General features: G+C 39.1%; 1 protein-coding gene and 1 pseudogene across 12 annotated transcripts in view; both read right to left on the reverse strand.

Moving 5' to 3' along the window:
• Positions 1–542: 542 nt before the first annotated feature.
• On the reverse strand, positions 543–2,771 carry LOC117081457 (annotated as a pseudogene). Its single transcript, XR_004436168.1, has one exon. The product of XR_004436168.1 is annotated as an uncharacterized LOC117081457 (transcript).
• DLG2 (discs large MAGUK scaffold protein 2) overlaps positions 543–22,108 on the reverse strand; it is a 1,315,102-nt gene continuing 1,293,536 nt past the window's right edge. For 10 of the 11 annotated variants that reach the window (XM_033207409.1, XM_033207408.1, XM_033207419.1 and 7 more), the window contains 6 exons: positions 18,371–18,421; positions 17,254–17,355; positions 14,813–14,985; positions 12,247–12,356; positions 7,546–7,637; positions 543–5,440 (listed from right to left, as the gene is read on the reverse strand). In XM_033207409.1, the coding sequence (XP_033063300.1) occupies positions 5,334–5,440; positions 7,546–7,637; positions 12,247–12,356; positions 14,813–14,985; positions 17,254–17,355; positions 18,371–18,421 (635 nt within the window). In that variant the 3' untranslated portion in view covers positions 543–5,333. Of the gene's footprint in view, positions 5,441–7,516; positions 7,638–12,246; positions 12,357–14,812; positions 14,986–17,253; positions 17,356–18,370; positions 18,422–22,108 lie in introns of those variants that run through there. The other variant, XM_033207418.1, reaches the window with a different exon arrangement.

Here is a 22,108-nt window from a genome sequence, read left to right on the forward strand (position 1 = left end):
TGACAAGGCTGAATGTCAATATAACAAGGCATGTATTTAACCTGAGGTGAACAATTTAGAACATTATCTGGCAGATCCAGATTCCCAAACCTGACATTTTTGATACAGACAAATCTTTGGAGCTACAATGTGTATAAGACAATGATACCTCCTCCCCAGTTTATGCCTTTCTTTGCATAATGTTTCAGATAAGAAAAAAATTATTTTTCTGTATTCTTAATATCTTCTGGAATCCCACAGTTTGACACTGGGAAATTGATTTTTCCCCTCACATAGCTGTGAGCATCTTTAAAAATCTATCTTTTAATACATTGTTCACTTTTGGAAAAATCCTGATTAAAAGCAGGCAAGATGGTAACCAAATATTTAAGAATATGCAAAAACAGCTTTTTCACTTCCTCTCAGCAGTGCCAGTACTACTCAGGGCATACCCATCCTCATTGCATTTTAGCTCTGGAATCAGAGACAAAAATTGATAAAAATAGACATGAATGATTCTATTCCTTATGAAATAAGACAAATTATGCTTTGGGAGAAAATCATTTGCTATAAAGTATAAAATGTTTTAATGTTTATATCTTATAATAAAACCATGACATGTTTATAAACACTATCAGGCATTTTTACAGTGGGGCCACCCACCGCTGACAACTAGAAACGCAATAAATATGCACAGACACACTGAGTATGAAATATACATCTTGATTTTATAATCGTGTGTGCTTTATTTTTTACACAAATGGAATGGAAGTGTTGAATATTTACACTTAACAGGAGTGTAAGCTGTGCAGTGTCTCTGTAAACTCCAGCCCAGGCAAGGAGTATTCCCACCTCCCTCCCATCCTGCACTACGGCTCGATGGAGAAACATCCTGTCAGAGAGAAGCACAAAACTATCATATTGAAAGGATCTAACGGGTACAGCCTGGTGCACTCAGAAGTTAAGAAACACTTAGGAAACACAAACTCAAAAAGGAGAGAAGAAAAGTCTGCCATCCCATTGGGAGTCAACCTTGCCACTTGGTTGTCTGTCCTCATGAGTTGCTAGGGAGATACTGTACTCTTTAGATGATCTTTGTCTAAATTGTCCGCCTGTCTTAGCTTTGTCCTCAGCTGTTACAAGAAACTGCACAGCTGTACAAGAAATGATTTCCAAAGCACAGGTTTCAGTGAGGAAGGATATTTACAGACTTGAGTGTGTGTGTGGGTTTCCAACCACAGTCATTCATACTCAATGTAACATGTGTGTACATGGTATACATACCATATATACCATACATACACAGAAGTAAAATGTATATCACAGAATGCTGTAGGGAGTCCCCTGGCAAGTCAGCTGTCACAGGAGGTACTCCACATGCTTCAAGGGAATTGATCTTTTCCCCCCAGGAGTGACAAATTAATGTGATCAACTTAGGAATTAGCCTGAGTCCTTGGCTTAAATATATTTGTAGGAATTTAGGCAGGACCAAGACAGGAAAGAAGAGATTTCATTTCACCAGCAAGTCCATTCAGTCTCACCAGAGCAATCACCAGCTGAAAAGCAGAAGGGGCTTCACATGAAAATGGGAAAAAGAAAGCTTATGAATGGGAAAAAATGTCTCTCTCCAAACCAAGGTGATGGCATGGCTTCAATGAGGAGGAAGAGGTTTGCTATCAGAATAATTGGGGCCAGAGTCTGCCTTTATTGAAAGGAAGTGTCCTCAGAGCCATGCGGTAGTGCTGGGAGTGGGCTCGCTTAGGAGCAGCGTTCAGGCAGAGGCACTCAGGCGCCGGCAGGGCCCACAGCACATGCATCATCGCTGCCAGGGCAACGGTGCAGGCTGGATCCGGGAGGCGGGCTGGAGCAGGCTCCAGGTCAGGGCCTCACGCTCAGCTTTGCTTTCTGGGCTGAGTAGGTGAAACGGCGACCTAAAGTATTTGTGTCATTAGTCCAGTGCACGGACTTGCTGTCTGAATCAGCCATGAGCCCTTTAGAGGACAGAAAAATCAATACAGGGATGTGCGGGAGAAGATGATCAGAGATGCGAGGAGAGGAGAAAGGACAGAAGAGGAATAAGAAGGGCAAAGAAACAGAGACTGAAGGAGAGGTAGACAGAAAGAGAAAGGGAATAGAGAAGGATTATAGGAGAAAGTCAGCAACTCAGAGATGGTGGGAAGGAAGAATAGGAAAAGGAGAGGAACAAAAAAAAAAAAAAGAGAGAGAGAGAGAGAGATGGAATTAGTCAGAAATAGAAGAAGGAGGAGAGCAAGGAAAAGAATGAGCCAGAGGTTGGAGAGTTCTTTCCTGGCTCGGAGTCCTGAAGGGCTGGCAGTAGGATCTAAGACAGCGCACAGAGGCACCTGAGTGCGGCTTTGTGAAGACAGGCTCTTCAAGCAGACAGAGCCAACCCAAGAATTTGGGGCTGGGAGAAAAGGCCTGTAAATAAACGGCCAAGAAATCCGCAAAAGGCCTGCAAATAAATGGCCAACAATTCTGTGGGAGGAGAGCAAAAAACAAATGCCTCTGCACTTAGCTGACAAATGGAATTTTGATTTTGGTAAAGCTGAGAGCCCCGTGGTGCTACACATTGTACCAGAGCATGAAAAATAGCACCAGTTACACGATCTGGCACTTTTCTGAAAGGGCCCAGCATGTGTGAAGGTGACATTGCACCCCCAGCAAGCCTTCAGGTTGGAGAGAGCTCTGGACAAAGTTTGCAGTGTTAGCACCAGTCTGGCCCCAGGCTCCGAGTGCATTTGCACCAGATGTAATCTGGGTAACTTTCATGCCATTTCCATACAAGTCATCAGATTTGCTGCAAAATACACCAGTTCATTGGAGCCATAGAGACATCAACATTGGGAAGTGCAAGACAACACAACAAATGGAGGTGTAAATTCTATAGGAAAAGACCCTCTCACCAATTTGCTTGGTGATTCTTCAAGCAAATATATATGTATCTATATAATTATATAAATCTACATAAAAAATCAGTGCAAATGCCAATTCTAATCTGAAAGCATCTACACTAGGAAAATAAATAGTTATATTACTACAAAACCAAGGGTTGGTGGTTCAATTTGATTGTACTCAGCCACAGCAATACTAGTAAATGGAAAGCACATCACACGACCCGCAAAAACATCTACTCATTAATGACGGTCTTTTAAATAAATGGTTGCATGCTCAGTTGAGAAACCAAAGAAGTTATCATGGTGGCCTAAAAATAGAGCTGGGATCAGGAATGGCATTCTGGTGGCAGAAAACTTCTGGGAGCAATATTGATGAAAGTCGGCCTTGACCTGAAACTGGCGAATTGCAGACATGGACATATCTTTAACATTTTGAGCAATCTAAGGAAGTCTCTGGAAATTTAACTTTCATGAGAGGGAAAATGCATTGCTAGCCCTTCCATTGGCAAAGGAAGCCTCAAGACTATGGGAAGATGCATAATTTTGCATTTCTGTGTTTGTTTTGCTGACTGCAGCCAGGCAGACAATGATGTTTAGTTTAAGATGAACAATGCCTGTTTTTGGAAAGAGACTCTCATTCTAAGCTCCGATGTTCTTACTGTGAAGAAGCCCCATCACACTGATGGCTCTATTTCTTGCTCTCCTACCCAGCCTACATGCTGGTTTGCTGCACAGTGTGGCAGAATCCCTGCCAGGTCTGGATGTACCCCAGAAATAAGGCGATGGGGCTTAGTCTGGGCATGCACAGAACCCAGAGTAGAGTGGTTATTATCACTGAAAAGTCTCTCTCTAAATACCATGGGCAAAAGCAATGCTGATGTCGCCATCCACTCTAAAGTGGGAAACTAACTCTTCTAGTTCAGTTTATAGGCTTTGGGAGGTTTCTTTTTTTTAAATCATCATTATTATAATTGTTAAAAAATAAACTTGGTCCAGGTGCAGCTCCAAGAAAGGCAGTTCAATTGGTTGAGCTCAAAGTCATTACTTGTCTTTCCTTGTGACTCTATCACTTTGCCCTGTACATAGAAACAAAAAAGTCTGCACCCCTCACCCCCAACCAGACACTTCTCTTCTCTCTCTTCCTCAAAGAAATAGTGCATCTAGGAACAGATCTCCCGTTGGCTCTAATACCATCTCTGGATGTTACAAAACTCTCACTCTGTAAAACAAAAAAGTACTAATCCTAATTACTCATTGTTGGCCAAAATGCTAAATGGTCCTTTAAGAATTGTATGTCAGTAACTAGGAACAAAGTTATTCAACTATTTGCATGGCAGGCTCAGGTTATTTAACTAGAGAAAAGCAAAAACTTCCCTTTAGATCATTTGCATAAGTTTGTCTCTGAAAAGCCATCAGCATAAAAAAATGCATTAACCAAATATTTTCCAAAAATATCCATGAGGGCAACTCATTGAGGGATGTGCTCCATGAGAGAGTATCATTAATGTGGAAGGTAGGTGAGTGAGGAAGAAGTCTTTGTCAGACTTGAAAGGAACTCAGATGCTCTTAATGGATCATTGGCAACAAAAGGGAGAGTGCAACTTTCAGTTCTTGAATTTGATCATCTGCTGATGTTGCATACATTTAGTCTTTCAATATTAGTCTTTACAAAATATTTCACAAAACTTTTTTAACCTATAGAAATTTGTTTCTATACATTTAATATATTTTTATTGTATAAATTATTCTCATCTTTAGTGCCTTCTTTCAGTTTATAAATGGCAAAATAGGCAATCAACAATCATAAAGCTAATTCCAGGTGGAATTCCCTCCTGTCAGTGAGGTTAGTCCTCCATACACTTGCAAATTTTATGAAATGCTTGTCTTTGCAGATGCCAGTCAAAAAACTACACACTTATCCTTCCCTGATAGTATGTCGTCTCCAAAGGGACTCCTTTCTTTTTTCCTTCTTTCTTTCATTTGCTTGTTAAGAAATCAAAAGATGTGCATAGTTATAAAATTCGAAGTGTACCAATTACAGATGTGGGTAATGGGAAGGTTGGTGAGGTTCGAGTGCTGGCAATTTTTCTTTAAAGCAAAAGACACAGAGAGCTCTGCAGCTAAATCAGCTCTGGACATCAGCTGGGGTGAGGAGGCTCTCATCTCTTGGGCAGAAAGCCCGTCAGAGGTTCATCCCTACACCTGGCACTTTGAGCAAACCAAAGCCTTCCTTCATACTGCAATGTCTTTTCTGTCCCACCCTTTGGCCCCTCTGTTTCCTTCATGGCTTCATACAGTTTGTGTTGTACATTCATAAGAATTCACATTGACTGCAAAAACATAAATGCAACAAAAACATAAAAGCCTCCAAGTAGTATGTTATATATATTTTGTTCTTCTAAATGCTCTTCTGTCGTTGTCAGAGGCGCAGTAGCTAATTTATAACTTTTCCTTTGAGGGAATCCAGATGAAAGGCCCAGATTGCTCTTCAATAACAAGCTTGCATTGGTTATATATATCTTCTAAAGTATCTCCTTGGACAATAGCTATAACAAAAGCAAACATCCAGAATTAGAAATCATTTCCCGGATGGTGAAGAACAATCATCACTCACACATTGGAGGCTCAAATCAGTAGCAGACAACTCATCAGGAAGCTTCATATCATTTTTCATTAGTAAGAAAAAGCAGAAAATTCACATTAGCAAAGTTACATTCATGATTTTTAAAAATGCTTTCAATGGATATCCTGGATCAGTAACAAATGCATCACAGTCTTTGCACTTTCTACATGTCTGTCTGTAGTCCTGGACAATGAATCACTCATCTATTTAACCAATATTTTATGGGTGCCTACTCTGAGCCAGGCACTGAGCTAGGCATTGATCAATTTTCAGACTGAGAGCTCCCTAGTTAGAAAAGAAAACTGGCCTCACAGTCTCTATATTTACTTACTTTGGCAGCAGCAGAAATTCAGATATTGTAGACACCGAGGAAATAATAAAGATTTCAGAAGGAAGTTTAGTTAACCTCCCAACCTTCAAAGCCCTTAATAGGAAAACCCAATCATTCCCCAAATCTCTGGTAAATTGAGATTTTACCATACAGGGCTATTCATATTGAGAATACCGTAAGCCACTATTTATAAGGAACATAAATAGGAAGAAATATAAACAAACTGATCAGTTGTATATTTCCTAAAACACTAAGTCACTTAGAGTAGATTTTAGTACATTTTGTTGTCTCATTTGAACAAAACTATCTTGTAGAAAGATTTCCAAAACACATCAATATTATTCATATGACACTACGTCTTAAAAATAAATTACTACTGAAAGATGATTTAGATATTTAAAAATAATCCTCAGAATATATTAATTATTGTATTGTATACCAAATATAAACCACTGTCAAAATGTACACTGTTTTGATTGTTTTTCCTACGTGGATGTTCTTTTAGGATGAAACATAGCTCATTTCTTGGTTATTGACAGAAAGATTACTTAATATTACCTGATTTAAGATATTTACAAACTGCTAAGACATTGACACTTTCTATATTCTGAATGAAGTAAAAAATAAGACATCTAACTTCACATATGGTAATCCAGGAAGAAAGTTCTTGGGTTTTATTTATTTATTTATTTTTTATTTTTTGAGATAGAATTTCACTCTTGTCATCCAGGCTGGAGTGTAGTAGCACAGTCTCAGCTCACTGCAACCTCTGCCTCCCAGGTTCAAGCGATTCTCCTGCCTCAGCCTCCCTAGTAGCTGGGATTACAGGTATCCGCCACCACACCCAGCTAATTTTTGTATTTTTAGTAGAAATGGGGTTTCACTATGTTGGCCAGGCTGGTCTTGAACTCCTGACCTCAGGCGATCCACCTGCCTCTGCCTCCCAAAGTGCTGGGATTACAGGAGGGAGCCATTGTGCCCAGCTCGAAAGTTCTTGTTTTTAAAACACTGGGAACCAGGTGTAAGGCAAATTTCACAAAGTCTGATTACTCAGTGTTCTATGAAAGCATATAGGAACAGAGAACTCAGAACTCAGGCCATCCAGGAGAATAAAAACCTCTATTCCCCTAACTTCATGTTTCCAAGGAAACATTTAAAAAGAAAATAAAAACCGTTTTTGGTTGAGACATGACACAGTGAACTGAAACATGAGGAAGAGTTTCAAGTATCTTGTTCACGTGCTGCTGCTGGGTGATGGGGACACTGACGACGGCTCATGGAGCAGGGGACAGAGGCCTCCAGGCTTCTCAAGAGGAACTGCTTTGGACACTGACCATTTTGAGCCCTAAAATTTTGTTTTTCAAGTTTTCTGATGATATCAGGGACATAGTTAATGAGGTAGCAGTGCCTAAAATCCTTTTCATGGTAGGAGACAGCTCAGGGGCATCCGTTGCCCATAGTTTTGGGTAGGGCTGGTGGGAACATGGGAGCTGACCGTAGCTGAACTCTCAGGAGAACCCAGGGCTTTGCGTCAAAATGGGTGAAGCAGAGGGAGACTCCTTGTGAATGTAACAGATATTAGGGATTCTCAACCGGAAGGTTTTAGGGCACAAGTACACCAGGCTAGAGCCCTCTCTATGCCAAATGTCAGACAATTTATCCCCTTTCTCATACTACCAGGGTAAATGTGAACTTACCTGTAAAATATTCTCCAAATTCTTGTTCTAGCTTAATTGCTCGATCATAGGTTTTCTTGGCTTGTTCCTCTGTTAGACGCTTATTCATCTCCCTGGGAAAATGAGGATTTGTATTAGAACATAAAGGGAATGTTCCAAATCCTAAAATATTAAAATGTATAGCAAAAATAAATCTTGCAGAAAGCATAGTGTAATGTTAGCAACAGCTTTTTAGTCTTCATTCAGGACTCCTCTGCGCTGGAATAATTTCAGCAACAAGGACTCCCGGCCAGAAAGCTCATTCTCTCAAAGGGCAGTCTCTTGCTCCCACATTGGATTAAAGCCAAATATGTCTCCTTATGATTTGCAGTCACTGGTCCCTGTTCTGCAGGGACCTAATATCTACCATGGTAGGCCCTAGGATATCTCAGTAAAGTGCTTACGTGTGTCTTGAGGCTTCTACTTCTTCAGAATAAACTGTCCTGTTGCTTCATCTATCCCCTCATTTGATGTGATTTCTAAATCTGAACTTTCCTGGTCACCCTTTCTTGGAGTTTGTTCTAGTGTATCTCAGACTCTCTGAAATGTGGGAGAGTAGAATGGTAGTTATCAGAGACTGGGAAGGGAAGGCAGGAGGGGAGATGAAGAGGAGCTAGTTAAGGGGTATAAAATGCAGTTAGAGGAATATTTCAAAATAGCTAGAAGAGAAGAACTGTAATGTTCCCAAAACATTTCCAGTGATGGATATTCCAATTACCCTGATTTGATCATTACACATTGTATACAGGTATTAAAATATGACATATACTCCAAAAATATGTACAACTATTATATATACAATTTTTTAAAAGTCTCAAGGATAAATCAAGGTGGGAGAGAAATGAAAAATTCTTGAATTCTCTCTAAAACCTAATCTATTGATTCTTAACTACTGGTAGCTTTATCTTTCCAGGTCTTCCAGGTATTTAAAAAAAGAAGTCCAGTCAAATACAATCTGCTTGGCTGATCAGGATGCATCACAGGTGCACGTAGAATTTCTGAAATCATTACTGTCTTGCATGCTGCTTAAGAAGCCAGAGATCTGGGTCTGGAAAATCTGGCCTTAGTCAATTGCTTTCCAGAGCAAGTAACGGAGGCAAGAAGGGACATGCTTAAGACTGTGTGTTTAACAAAGAGTAATCTGGGGTAAGAACTCAAGGTTTCGGGTTTTTAAACCAATTTTTAGTTAGACTTCCTACTATACAAAGACTTGATATCTTTCAAAAGAGGCTTATTTGAAAAAAACAAAATATTGATGTTAGACATTAATGTCTAAAATACAAAGAAGTGGGAATTTCCTGAACTCTTGTTGCTAAACTCATCTTGTCCTGAGGGGGAGTATGTATAATTTTTTTTCCAAACAGTCTCAGCCCTACATGCTGTGAATGGATGTTACTTGTGGGTGGAGAAGATGCTGGGCTAAACCAAGGGCTGCCCTTCAGAGAAAGATATTTGCTCCAGATGTCAAGAAATCATGTGGGCCAGGCACAGTGGCTCATGTCTATAATCCCAACACCTTGGGAGGCTGAGGCAGGTGGATCACTTGAGCTCAGGAGTTCAAGAACAGCTTGGGCAACATGCTGAAACCCTGTCTCTGCAAAAAATACAAACATTACCTGGGCATGGTGGCACATGCCTTTAGTCCCAGCTACTTGGGAGGCTGAGGAGGGAACACGGCTTGAACCCAAGAGGTCATGACTGCAGTGAGCCATGATGGCACCACTATACTCCAGCTTGGGCAATACGGCGATATCCTGTCTCAAAAAAAGAAATCATGTAGTTCTGGATCTTCTTCGACTTGACTGCCAAGAATTCCATCTTCTCTGAATTACCTTTTTACTGATTATAGCAATAACTTAGTTTAGGTTTTTATCCTCTAACCTGTGAATTTATTTTGTCTCCTTGACTGATCAGTAATTCTTTGAGGGTGAAGACCATGGCTTGTTTGTCAGCATGTGGCATGGAGTCTGACTCAACACTTATTTGTTGAATGAATAAGTGAGTAAATGAATGAATGAATGAACAAATGGGGAGCTAGATAAATAAACATAATTATAAGATAGTTGAAGACAGAAGTAAACACAGAGCATCATGGGAGCAGGAAGGTAAAAGCAGACCGGAAGTGACAGGGTGAAGAGACATTGCCGCGTGGGAAGGGAACAGAAGTCAGATGGTGGCACAATATAAAAATAACGTCCCTTTCCTACACATCCTTGATTTTATGCTCCTCTGAAAAGTCAGCTATGTATGTGCTAATAAGCTCTGTGATTTGATGTGGATGATGCACTTGAGAAATAATGTGTGTGATGATGTATCAATGCGTAAATGTGACAGCTGCCATGCTTTTGTTCCGGCTGACCTAGCATTCACTCCTCCCTGGGGAATGGGCAATTCATGGCAGCTTTGCTCCTGGAGTAAAAGCCTTGGAAAAGAGTGAACTGTAAAGTAAACATCCAACATTTAATAGTTAGATTGCATTGGTCTGAATGTCACCATCATTGCGCTTAAGACTCATGAATATGGCTGCAGCAAATTATGTCAGATTCACTGTCCTCATTGTGAAATCCAGCCTTTAGTATGTTTAGCTTTCCTTGGTGATAAGTGGCTGTGACAGTGCCCTAAGGCATAACTAAAATAAGTCATCTCATAGTTGTGGAAGGCAGTAGACCTTCTCCTATGGAGTGCCAGATGGGACTGTCTCCGAATATCGCACTGGACCAAATGTGCCACTGCTGTCGTTCCCTCAGGCCTCACTCCCCTGGGAAGCCATTTATCCCACTAAGTGTTTACAATATGAAGATTTATTTTTCTATTTCTGAAACAGGCCTTTAAGATGGCTGTTCCCAGGAGGACTATTTCTCTTCTCTTATTAATGTTAGCATTACTTATATTTATGAGGCTCTTTACACATTATAGATCAATTTTACATTATGAAATTTGTACTTGCTTAATTCACTTTGTTCTATGCCCAACACGGTATCCTATATAAGGAAAAATTTAATACGTGTTGTTGGGGATGATAATATTAAGAATCATTATTTTATCATTAGTACATATTTTTCCATGTGCCAGCCATGGGAAAAACTCTTTATATTATAATTTAATACCTAAATTCATGGGGCTGAAGGTACTGTCAGTGACCTCCCAATCTTTTTTTTTTATCCTGGTAAGAATCCTTGTCCATTTTTTGTTTATGGGACTATATTCTGCTTTCAAGATACATCTCTGGCAATTTCCCCAGAGCTCAACTATGTATTTAACTTAATTCTCTCAGGCTGCCATTCCAGCTGCTGCAGTTTGCTTGGCTTCTTTGTCTTCAGAGGAGACACAGAACAGTTAGTTAATATCCTCTGCAAGCAATTGCTTTTACTGCTGGGATTAAACAATTTCCATTTCTTCAGTCTTTCCATAAACATTGTTTTCCAGTACTCTGTGGTTCACTCCTGAACTTTGTCAAACACTATGGTCTTGAGGCCTAGATGAAGGCAATATTTGATCAAGGCCCTTATGACAGACACATTGGCATTATCTCTTGCACTGTCATGGAAGAGGTGCTGTTTGTATGTTCTATAATGATAAAATAGTTCTATTCCTTTATAATGAAGTAATTTTATATCTTTTATAATAATAATGGGTATTATGTATTGAGTACTTACCGTATGCCAAAGGCTATATGAACAGCTTTACTAAACTCCCAATCTTGTTATTTAACCTTTATACTAGCTCTATGAGGTTATTAGTGTGCCTTGTTTAGAGGTGAGGAGCTAAATCTTAGAAAGGTCAAACAATTTGCCCAAGGTTACTTAACTGATCAGTGGCAAAGCAAAGAACCAAATCTTGCCTGATCAATTTTCAGGTCCCTGCTGGTAGCCCCTTCTTAGCTTCACCTTTGTGAATGGGGGTTGCCTATACTGACTTTACAGTCAGATCGTGAATGTCTGCCTACTTTGTTTAATGATTTTTGAAAGAAGTTATTTCACAAGTCCTTTGGAGAAAAAAACACAAAAAACAAAAAACAAGAAAAACAAGAAAAGACCCTGAGTGCACAGGTATGAAGCTACTGGCTTAAGTTACACATGTTTTACTGCCATGCCACTAAGAAAACTCTATTAAGAACAATGTTCTACGTATGTAAAGTTTTAATTAAGGAACATTAGAATTCTATTATAGAACCAAGGAAAATGCCAATGAAAAAAGTCTCAAATGTTGTCTGCTCTCTCTATAAAAAATCTACATATTTAAAAAGATTTACTTATGGACCTGCCTCAGAAGTATGAGACAATTAAAAAATGATTGCTTTCTATCACTTGGAAAACAAAAGCAAACCAAAAAACCAAACCAAGCCAAGCTATCCTCAAAACAACAACAACAACAAAACCTCAAAAACTAACAAACAAAACAACCTGTGAAGTAAAACAATAAAAATCAGGAAACATTACTGAAGATGTTTTAAGGAATTACCATTATTGTTAAAATGAGGGGTGTGAAAAAAAAGAAATCACTGACATTATGTTTCTAGTGGTTTAAAAAGCTTTGATGTATCTTTAAAAAAAGAGAATGCTGAAAAATCAACAATGGCATTTCCCATTTGTAAGAATTCCCAGCAAAGTCCTGTTAGTAATTTGCAGTATAAGATGGAACAGGGAGTTAGTTGGATGAAGGCCTCCAATGCCCTCTACTCACATAAGAGGTTCCAGAGACCTGGGTTTTATGAAGATGGCAATGGGATAGAGCTGGGCAACTTGTAACCGCTTGATAGCATTTCCTGATACATCAAGTATACAGTGTTTGCCCTGGTAGAAAGAGAAGAAAAATATGAAGTTAATATAGAAAACATGGCCATAATCCAACAAAAAGAAACTAATGTATGTAGGTTTTAGAGGAAGGTAGGGGATGCTAGATTTCTAAAGTCAGAAAAAGATCGCTGCAAAGAGTAAATAAAAATTGATACACAGTAAATTGATATATAATAAAAATCAATACATAGTAAATTGATATATAGTAAATAAAAATTGATCATTGAGTGTTTACAATAACTAATACTAACTAGCCCCTTACAAAGTGTCTGCCACTGGACTAGACATTTTACATGTGTTCTCTCAGTTAAATACCTGATGTAACACACAAAGATGACATGCAGCCATATGTTATGTGACTGAGTCTATTCTTACGAAGTTTAAAAACCATCTCTGAAGACAATTGTCAAGAAGAAATCCCCAAATCTCTGAGGTAGGTATTATCAGCTGCATTTTATAGAAGACTCACACTAACTAACTTGCTGAATAATCTAGTGCTAGGAGCATGCAAACCCAAGCCTTGAGCACTAACAGAATTGTTGGTTGGAAAAAATAGACACTTCATTATCTCACCCTGCCCAACATTCAATGTGGAAGATTGAGAATAATGTGAATTTTTTAAAGCGCTTGTATGTATCCTGTCTGCAATGTGCTCAATCTAGTGGAGGACAGACACAAAAATGGTTAGTTAACTTAAATATATTGGCTGGGCGCAGTGGCTCATGCCTGTAATCCTAGTACTTTGGGAGGCCGAGGCGGGTGGATCACCTGAGATCAGGAGTTCAAGACCAGCCTGACCAAAATGGTGAAACCCTGTCTCCACTAAAAATACAAAAAATTAGCCAGGCGTGGTGGTGGGCACCTGTAATCCCAGCTACTTAGGAGGCTGAGGCAGGAGAATCACTTGAACCCAGGAGGCGGAGGTTGCAGTGAGCCGAGACTGCACCATTGCATTCCAGCCTGGGCAATAAGAGTGAAACTCCATCTCAAAAAAAAAACCAACTAAACAAAAAAAAAATATATATGTATAACATATATACATATATATATATGAATAAATTAAATGCTGGTTAAATGCCAAGAGAGAAAGGCTTGCATGAGGTATGTAAATTTTGTGTTGGTTAACAAATAAAAATGCTATTACATTATAGCACACCTCATTTAACTTGGCTTCCACTGCAATGAGTGCTCAGAGCAAGGAGCTACTTTATAAAGCATTTCTGGAAATGCAGATACATTTGCCACATCATATTCTACCTCCTGGAGAGAAATGTCCTCATTACCCTGAGGCTAGAATAACTTTATGCAAGAAGAGAAAAAAAGGTACTTTATGCAGATAGGAACAATCCTAAATCAACAATAAGGGCTAAAATCTCATCTATAATGTTCACATGAAAATGAATACAGTCCAGTGAATACTTGAACTCTTCTTATACGAGAAACCCACTAAGATGGTTCAAGCCGTTATTACTTAGGTAATAGACTTCAAGTTTTCTATCTGTGAAGTGCAGCAGTCATGCAACACGTATAAATGCTGGATGATTATTCACCGGTCAGAACATTTCAAGTTAACGACATGAACAAAGAGGAAAATAGGTGCAATTATCCAGGACAGTTTGACTAGAACCAGTATTTATATAGTTGATAGAACTGAACTTTTGAGAGGAAGGAAAGAAAATAGATGCAACTTCTTAGTGTATTCTTAGATAGACATCAAAATTTCTTGTTTAATTCTTTAGCAGTACACTGGAAAAGGTCATGGCAAATCAAATCAATCCAACAAATATCTTCTCCTATGATATTGGTTCTCTGTTTTCACAGGAGATAGGATCCCTCTGTAGGCAGATTGTATAGCCACACCCAGGTGCCTTCCTATCCTATCCTCTCCTGAACATTCTTCTCTTTTCCATGCCTGTGAAGTTACCAGCAAGGAAAGAATTGCAGCATCTACACCTCCTCTAAGCTAGAACTTCTTTGAGCAGCGGGCTGGGCAGCCCTTCTCATCTATCTTCTCTTCCACCATGAGGATGCCAAGTTTTCAGAGAGAGAGAGAAAAAAATAACTTCCTCTAACAAAAGAATTCAGGAACGCTATCCCCTTAGTTTACAACCAAAGTAGTAAACCTGCCTTAATAAAATCTAGGTTGTTTATTGGGGCCTCAGAAAGTGAGTCAAAGACAAAGCGAATCCTCACGAACTTCAAGCTGTTAATTGCTTTAGGTTTATAGATATCTCCCCAACCCCGTTCCTACTTTTTCTAGTCAGTGAGAACACTTTATTGAAGTTAGAACAAAGATTAATGACATTGCTCTGAGGTGATTCTCTGCTTGGATGTCTTAAATTATTTAATCAAAATTTACAATTGCAATCAAGAAAGAGTAATGACCAAAAAAATGCAGTTTGCAACCTAGAAACCTTCTTCAGGGGGAGGTGTAAGAAGATTGGTGAACATACTCTTTCTGCTACAAATCTCACAGACTGCACACTGGTTCCATATAAATTGTCATTGTACTGGCCAGCTTCTATAAACTTGTGCTCTTGGATATCTTTCTCCATTTGTTCTCTGGAAATGACAAAGTGATAGTCTCTGCCATCCACCTCGTAGTCTCGCTTTGGCCTCGTAGTATCTTTAGAAAACAAAAAATAAAAAAAGTAAGGTACATTTATACCATAAACTTGCTTTACACCTATATTCTCCACCACATCCTCAACACTGATATGTAGAAATATGTAGTATGAAGAACTGTGACATAGTAACAGGTACTACTCTTACCCTCCCACCATGAGCAACTAAAAAACTGGACAAAATGTATGAAATAACTGTTTTCAGGCATCAGACAACAGGAAGTACAGGGCTGTAATCTTTGAGAAAAGAGAAACATATGAGAGAGGATTCACCCCACCTCTCTGCCTAGAGGCCATTTTCAAATGGACAGTTTAGACATTACACACCGCTAGAAGACACCGGAGTTCAGTCAGAACCCATGGAGATCCCAGAAAGGCCACATTTTAAAAGGTTACTCTAGACTTACTCTACATCCATCTTCACAAAGTGAAAATCATATCACAAATGGAAGAGGCTGATGTGTCAGTAAATTATCACCTGCCAGAACAAAAACTTAATATTCTATAAAGGAACATAAAATTCAGACCTCAACATATATAAAATAAGATAATTGCAGTTAACACAGGACTAAAAATCAGCAACTCTAACCATTTCACCTAAATTTTTTGGTAAGAAAAGAAGGGGAAAGCAACCCAGCAAAATGAATAAAAGCTGTTAAAATATTTTAAATCTTCGACTTACTTATTTTTTTCCTAGAAATATGTTTATAAAAATGATCAAAACTTCAGATACAGATTCATCCTTAAAGATATTCATTCTATTATTTTATAAGTAATAATTATAACACAATTACAATGATATTTTCATTATAATTCATAATAGTGAAAAATGGGAAAAAACCAAACTGTTCAGAAAGAATGATTAATTGTGATATAATACTCATTTGAAATAGTTATATAAAATTTTAAATAAGCAAAAAATAATCACAGGGAAAAATGGATGCATATAAAGAAAGAATAGATGGAAATGTACAAAATATTTACACTGATGTTATCTCTGGGTATTGTGTGGGATTTTGTGTACTTTTAATTTTCTTGTTTAACTTCCTTTTTAGTATTTTCCAAGTTTTGTACAATGAACACATATTGACTCTCATAAAATGGTTCTATTAATTTAAAAAAAGAGAAGGAATATATAAGGTGAAAGGAAAAGTGGAAAGAATGCTTAAGTACTTTCTGTTTTCTTTCCCTCAAAAGTGGAAGAGCAAGCTGGAAGCTGTTGTAAATGACCTGGAGTTTCATTTGCTCCTTCCTATCTGAAGACTTTCTCAGGATATGTTCTATGGCAGGATCTCTTCCCAGAGCCCTTGCTGGGAATTGTTTCATGAGATACAGCAATCATCCTAGTCTTTTGGCCATGTACTGGACACATACAATTCCTGCTATTCTTATGTATCTCATGCAAAATTTGCAGTACTGGAATGTTAGAGACACTTGAAAGCCTAAGTGTTAAAATATGTAGAATGGAAGAGAAATATCTGTTGGTATCAGATGTAAGAGCTCCATTATCTAATAAATTAAAATTTCCTGATGGACCTGTCTACATACATAGAAGGTCTGCATGCATTTCTGTGTGACAGAGTCGGGGTATAGACGGGCTGAATGAGTGGAGAAAGTATGGTAGGGGGTTGGGAGGAGCGAAGGCAGAGCATTAGAATCTAATAAGGCTACAATCAGAGGGCCCAGGAAGCCTGATGAATATCTATAATGAGAAGAAAGTAGTTTAAAGTCTGTAATGGCCTAGAGGTCAAATTGAAGTGTTACACATCTTCTTGTCTTCATCCTCCCTAAACCTAGGACTGTCAACATGGGAAAGCCTGTTGGGTTTTGGGATTGACATACGGCCCTAAGTCATCCTGAGAGGATTTTAATATATGGCTTTGTTTCCGATCTCTTCCGTCCTATAAAAAATAATGTTTCAGTGGCATTTCAATCAATCTATAAAAACATACTGATGCCTATCATAAATTCTATGCTGTTTTAAATAGCTGGGGGGCCACAAAGATTCACCTTTTAAGCTCCTGCCTTTTAAGGAGCTACAATCAGTTTAGAGAAAACATTATTATTTTTGTTAAATACAGAATGACACACAGCAGCATAAAAGAAAAGTGTTAGGCAAAGAAATTAAATAAGGCACTCGGCTAATCGGAAATGGTTGGTATTTGAATTACTGGAGAGACTACTGGAGGAACGCAATTACGTTTTACCATCTCATAAAGACTCCAAGCTCTTTTTTTTTTCCCCCTAGAGGAAAGAAAAATGACACTTACGAGGCACACAGGAGCCAAATTTATCAGGGAATTCAGATATCAAGTCGTCATTGATCCGATCCTTCATGGGCCCCAGGATAATCACCGGCCGGGTATAGTTTACTGCAGAATGGCAAAGGAAGATGGAGATAAAGAGAAAGACTTGGAAACAACTGCAAAACTGTCCTGCAAGGGTGATTCTTAACTGTCAGACAGTAAGAGCTGCTAAGGGCATTACTTCACTGGATAAATTACTCATACAGCCTTGCATAGGGAAATTGATGTTTAACACTCAGGAGGTTGGCAGTGCCTACTTTCTGGAATCTACTAGCAGGGAAAGGCAACTGCAGTATCTGTCGATGAAAAGAAACATTTAGAGGAGTTTTGCTTACTCTCTGGCTCTGCCTACATAATGTCAAAACAACTGAATTTAGTCAACTGAGTGGGAGAAGAAAGAATCCAAACCAGCTGTTCAGCTATTGTTTAGACATGACTATAAAAAGTAATTGTTAGTAGTAACAACATCTTATGTTTTCATGATTTCTTTTCCCCAGATCAAAATACTCTCTATACTTTGATATGGTATCTAGATTTCCTTGTATCTGGGATTAGAAGGAACCTGAAAGTTCACGGGGTACAACTCCCCATCTGATGTTTGAATTCTCTCTGCAATATCCTTGTCAATAGCAATTAGCCTCTGCACGAATGCTTCCAGGAAAAAGCAGCAGCTTACAGATAGCCTATATCTTAGGCAGATCTGCTAGAAAGGCCTTCTCAATACTGAGCTGACATCAGTCTCTAAGGAGACTTTATTCACCAGTCTCACAGCTAGTGCTCTTTAGGTAATTTGAATGTGCTCCTTCCCATTGAGGACCACTCATCTGGAGGGCTGCATCCTTCTCTTAGGAGCTGTTACTGCCCATACTCAGCAGGGAAGTTGTTTGTTTGGTGATAGGGTGAGAGAGACGGGGGGGGGGGGGGGGGGGGGGGGGGAGAGAGAGAGAAAAGGGTACCGTCTCAAGACAACGGAGTATTAAGCAGAGTTTATTCTCCTTAGTCCTTCACTCTTTCCCTCCTTCAATGATGTCACCTATTTATGTCCCAGAAATCAGGAATGAAAGCGTGCTGGGAAACTTACTTTCCTGCCTTGTAACAGGCTCATAGGAAAGAATGAGGTCTTCTTGTCCTCCTGAGAAGAGAAGAAAAGAAAACCACAGTGAACTAACAATCAGTCATACATTACAGAGACAAGCCCTGCTCTGAAATACAGGAAACAGACACAGCTCAGAGTTAATTTTCCTTGCTCTTTCTCCTTGAGCCATTCAAAAATCCCTTCATCCTCGCAAAACTCTTTAGCACTATTTTAGTATCAGATTTTCACAGTCATAACTCTAAGTAATAACTGGTCGCTAGCTATTTGCTGCAGGGCAATGACCTGTGAGACTGATTTCTGTCTGGCATTGAGAATGGAATGCCATGGCCTCTACACCAAGCATTACTACTTAAAAGGAAGCCATTTAGTTCAAGGAAAGGGTCCAGTTCAACAGTTGGCTGCTACATAATCAGAATTGCTGTACCTTTTATTTCATCTTCTATTTTATTTCCCCAAGAAGCACACTGTTCAAAAGCAAGTATATTCTTGTTTAATTTATGATATAAAAACTTCATCAGGACACTCAGGGTTTTACTCTAATATTAATTCATCAGGAAAATGTTGTAGGTCAATTAATGAAGATCAAAAATTGAGGAGTGTCCTACATCATCGGTTATAATTGCTGCTAAACCATGTCTTGACACTTCAGATAGAGAACTAAGGAAGACACAGTAGTAAAATGTCGGTCCCTCCAATGTCATTTGTTACAAGACTTCTGATTCAGGGTGGACCTCAAGTCAACAAATAACCATAGAAATTAAATTGGTTTTGGGTATTTATTTTTTCAATCATCTATTTTATACAATTGATGAATTAATTGCTCAGAGGATTAGCTCAATTTCAGCTGCAAACCCGGAAGTGTTTGCATTTTTATTTGCGTTGACTAACCTTTGGAGCGGCAATGGGTTAGGGCTGTTGAAAAGAACTTTCTGTCTACTAGAAGAGATAGTGGAGCAGGAGTGGAATATGAGGTAACTTCTGAAACCAAAGGGCAATTCACCTTTGCTGTATATCCTCACTGCCCACCCCTGAAGCACGTTCATAGTTTATCAACGCCAGGTTCTCTTCCTTCAATAGCCACAGCACCAGGGAAAGAAGAGGTAATTTCATAAGAAGAGTTAATATCATCGACTGTTTTGATAATGACTGATTTGGGAAAATTAAGCAATATGTGGGTATAGCTGTGAAGTCAGATGACTTCCTTGGAGGCTGGGTAGCTGCAATGGGATGGGGGTAGGAGTGTCTTACTTTTTCAAGTGTGAGAAATGGCCCCAGGCTGAAGTCATATCTTACCACAGCCTCAAGGAGGGCTTGGGCTCAGAAAGGCGCCACCACGCCAAGCTACTTCCTAAGGATACAGAGAATGGACCTTGATGCTCCTCGTAAGTGGTATCTACCCATGGCCACTCCAGAAGTGTTCAGGGGACTCTCCCATATTGGTCAGGGGTTTGGTCAGTGAGGAGTCAGATTCATTATTTTCTGTACTCAGGAAAAGAATGATTCCCTTTGAATAAACTACTGAAATGTACAGAGCCTAGGCCAAAAAACGTGAAGGTGATTGATTACTAACCCCCAGTTATTTAAAGCCTGAGCTACGTAGAGGGTATAAGCATTCAAGGTTTTATTTTAGTATTATTTCATCAGGAAAATGCTGTGGGTCAATTAAAGAAGTGTATAAATTCTTGGGGAAAAAGTATAGTTTTAATGATAGAAGCATAGTAGACTAATATTGCAATATTAGACTATAACTTTACGGGGGACATCTTCAACAATTAATGTGCAAGGGAATAATCCTGACCATGGGATAACAAAAGCTTTAAATGTCAGGTAACTCTTGGACTTCATGATTAGGCTGGGAGCTTCATAAAGGTAAAGACTGAGTTTCACTCATCACCATGTCTCCAGTGCCCCATTGAGTGCTTGACATAAAGATGTCAACAAATTTGCATTCTGATTTAAGTCATGGGAAACAGGATGAGCAATTAGGCCAAAGGTAGGTTCTACTTTGTGTTTCTGTCAATAGGGTCATTTAATTTTGGAAAGCATGGTTTTCTCTAAATAAATAGAGCACACCATGTTCCCATAAAAATCTCTTCCCAATGGCTTTGCAAATCATTCTGATGGAATGTTCTAAAGGCAAATCTTTAATAAGATATTTGATGTCAGCATATATGATTGTGATTCAGGAAACTAGGACAAAGCATAGCTTTGATTAATTTTGTTCAAGAGTTCTCTATCTGTCTATCCATAGCTTCTTGGTTTACTTCTCTAATGAAAGGCACTGGTTCTGGTTCAGAGCAGTAGTGTTGGTAGACAGCAATGGCAGCATCCCTTATGTCCAGGGCACCCCAATTCTCAAGACCTTGTGGCAATCAGGTACTGTGTAATACCCAGGAAGCCTGTGGGGAAACCCTTGGATGTGGGTATGACATAATTGCTGTGAATTCAGCATCTTAAACTAATTTTTACTTCCATGTCCAAGAATGAAAAGCCCTATGGGTAATGGGGAAGAGACAAAGGAGAAGAGAAAAAGCCACTGTGATGAAGGAGAGAAAAATCCTGTCTTTATGGCAATTTGCAGGCCCTGAGGGTCTTTCACACTCACTGGCTTTTATTTTTCACAGCCATTGCTTGAGGTGGGTACTCTGATGATCCCCATTTTACAGATGAAGAAGCTGAGGCTCAGAGATGTTAATGAGCCTTGATTCCCCAGCTAGTAATTAGTGGAGTCAAGATTTAATATCACACCTTCTGCAACTCTTGTGGAGTATATTGCATTGTCTTGAAACAGTGAGAGAAGCAGAATTCTCTGTGGGGCAGGGTGGGTGGGTGTTGAGGTAAAGCTTACAAATGAACAAAAAATTGAAATGAGAGATAGGGGGTGAAACCAGGTCAGGGTTATTAAGAGGCCATCAGGTGTTCTGCCTCTAAACACAAGTTCTCTCTCTCTCTCTGTCTCTCTCTTTCCTTCTTTTTATTGCTGCTGTGTCATCCCCATAAAATAGTCATCCTTAAGAGTTTTTCTATTTTCTACTCAGGAGGGGTTGGCACTTTGAAATAACAGCTGAAAAAAGGTACAAACTATTTCTTGGTTTTGTTCTGGCAACTGCATGGCTGAAAGTGGGAGAGCAGCACAGAGCTCTGTGTGGATGTCTGGCAGAGGGTTTTGTCACAGTCTCCACAAAACACTATGTGTTTAAACTGGAAGCCAGTCACAATGAGAGACCCTAGTATGCCTTCATGCTAGACAAAAGCAAATTGCTGTTCTTTAGGAATTCCTGGAAACTAGAAAAGCGAAATGATGGAGAGAAGACCAGTGGCAATACATTTAATGCACGAAATTTAGTTTTTAATGCCTGCATATGATGATTTTTAAGAACTAATTAGGTTCTTAGAGCCATAGAATGTTAGTGCTAAGAAAGGGCTTAGGGTTCATGTGCTTCATAGATGGCAAGTGCGTTCCACACACCGTTACTCTCTATGACCTTGACAGCCATCACAAACTGATCATTGCCGGGATTACTGCTGAGCCTCAACATGGCCTTAGAATACTTTTCATTACAACTCTTCAGGCAGCTATTGCCAATTGGTTAGAGTTTCAACCTTGATTAAAATTTATTTGCCATTTCTGTTCTAATTCAAGCTACTCATTTTACATAGGAGAGAACTTAGTCTCAAAGACCTTGAGTAATTTCTTTAAGGTCATACAGTAAATTAATGGCA

The sequence above is a fragment of the Trachypithecus francoisi genome, unplaced genomic scaffold, assembly GCF_009764315.1.
Source record: "Trachypithecus francoisi isolate TF-2019V2 unplaced genomic scaffold, Tfra_2.0 Lachesis_group8, whole genome shotgun sequence".
In the NCBI taxonomy this organism is placed as follows: domain Eukaryota; kingdom Metazoa; phylum Chordata; class Mammalia; order Primates; family Cercopithecidae; genus Trachypithecus; species Trachypithecus francoisi.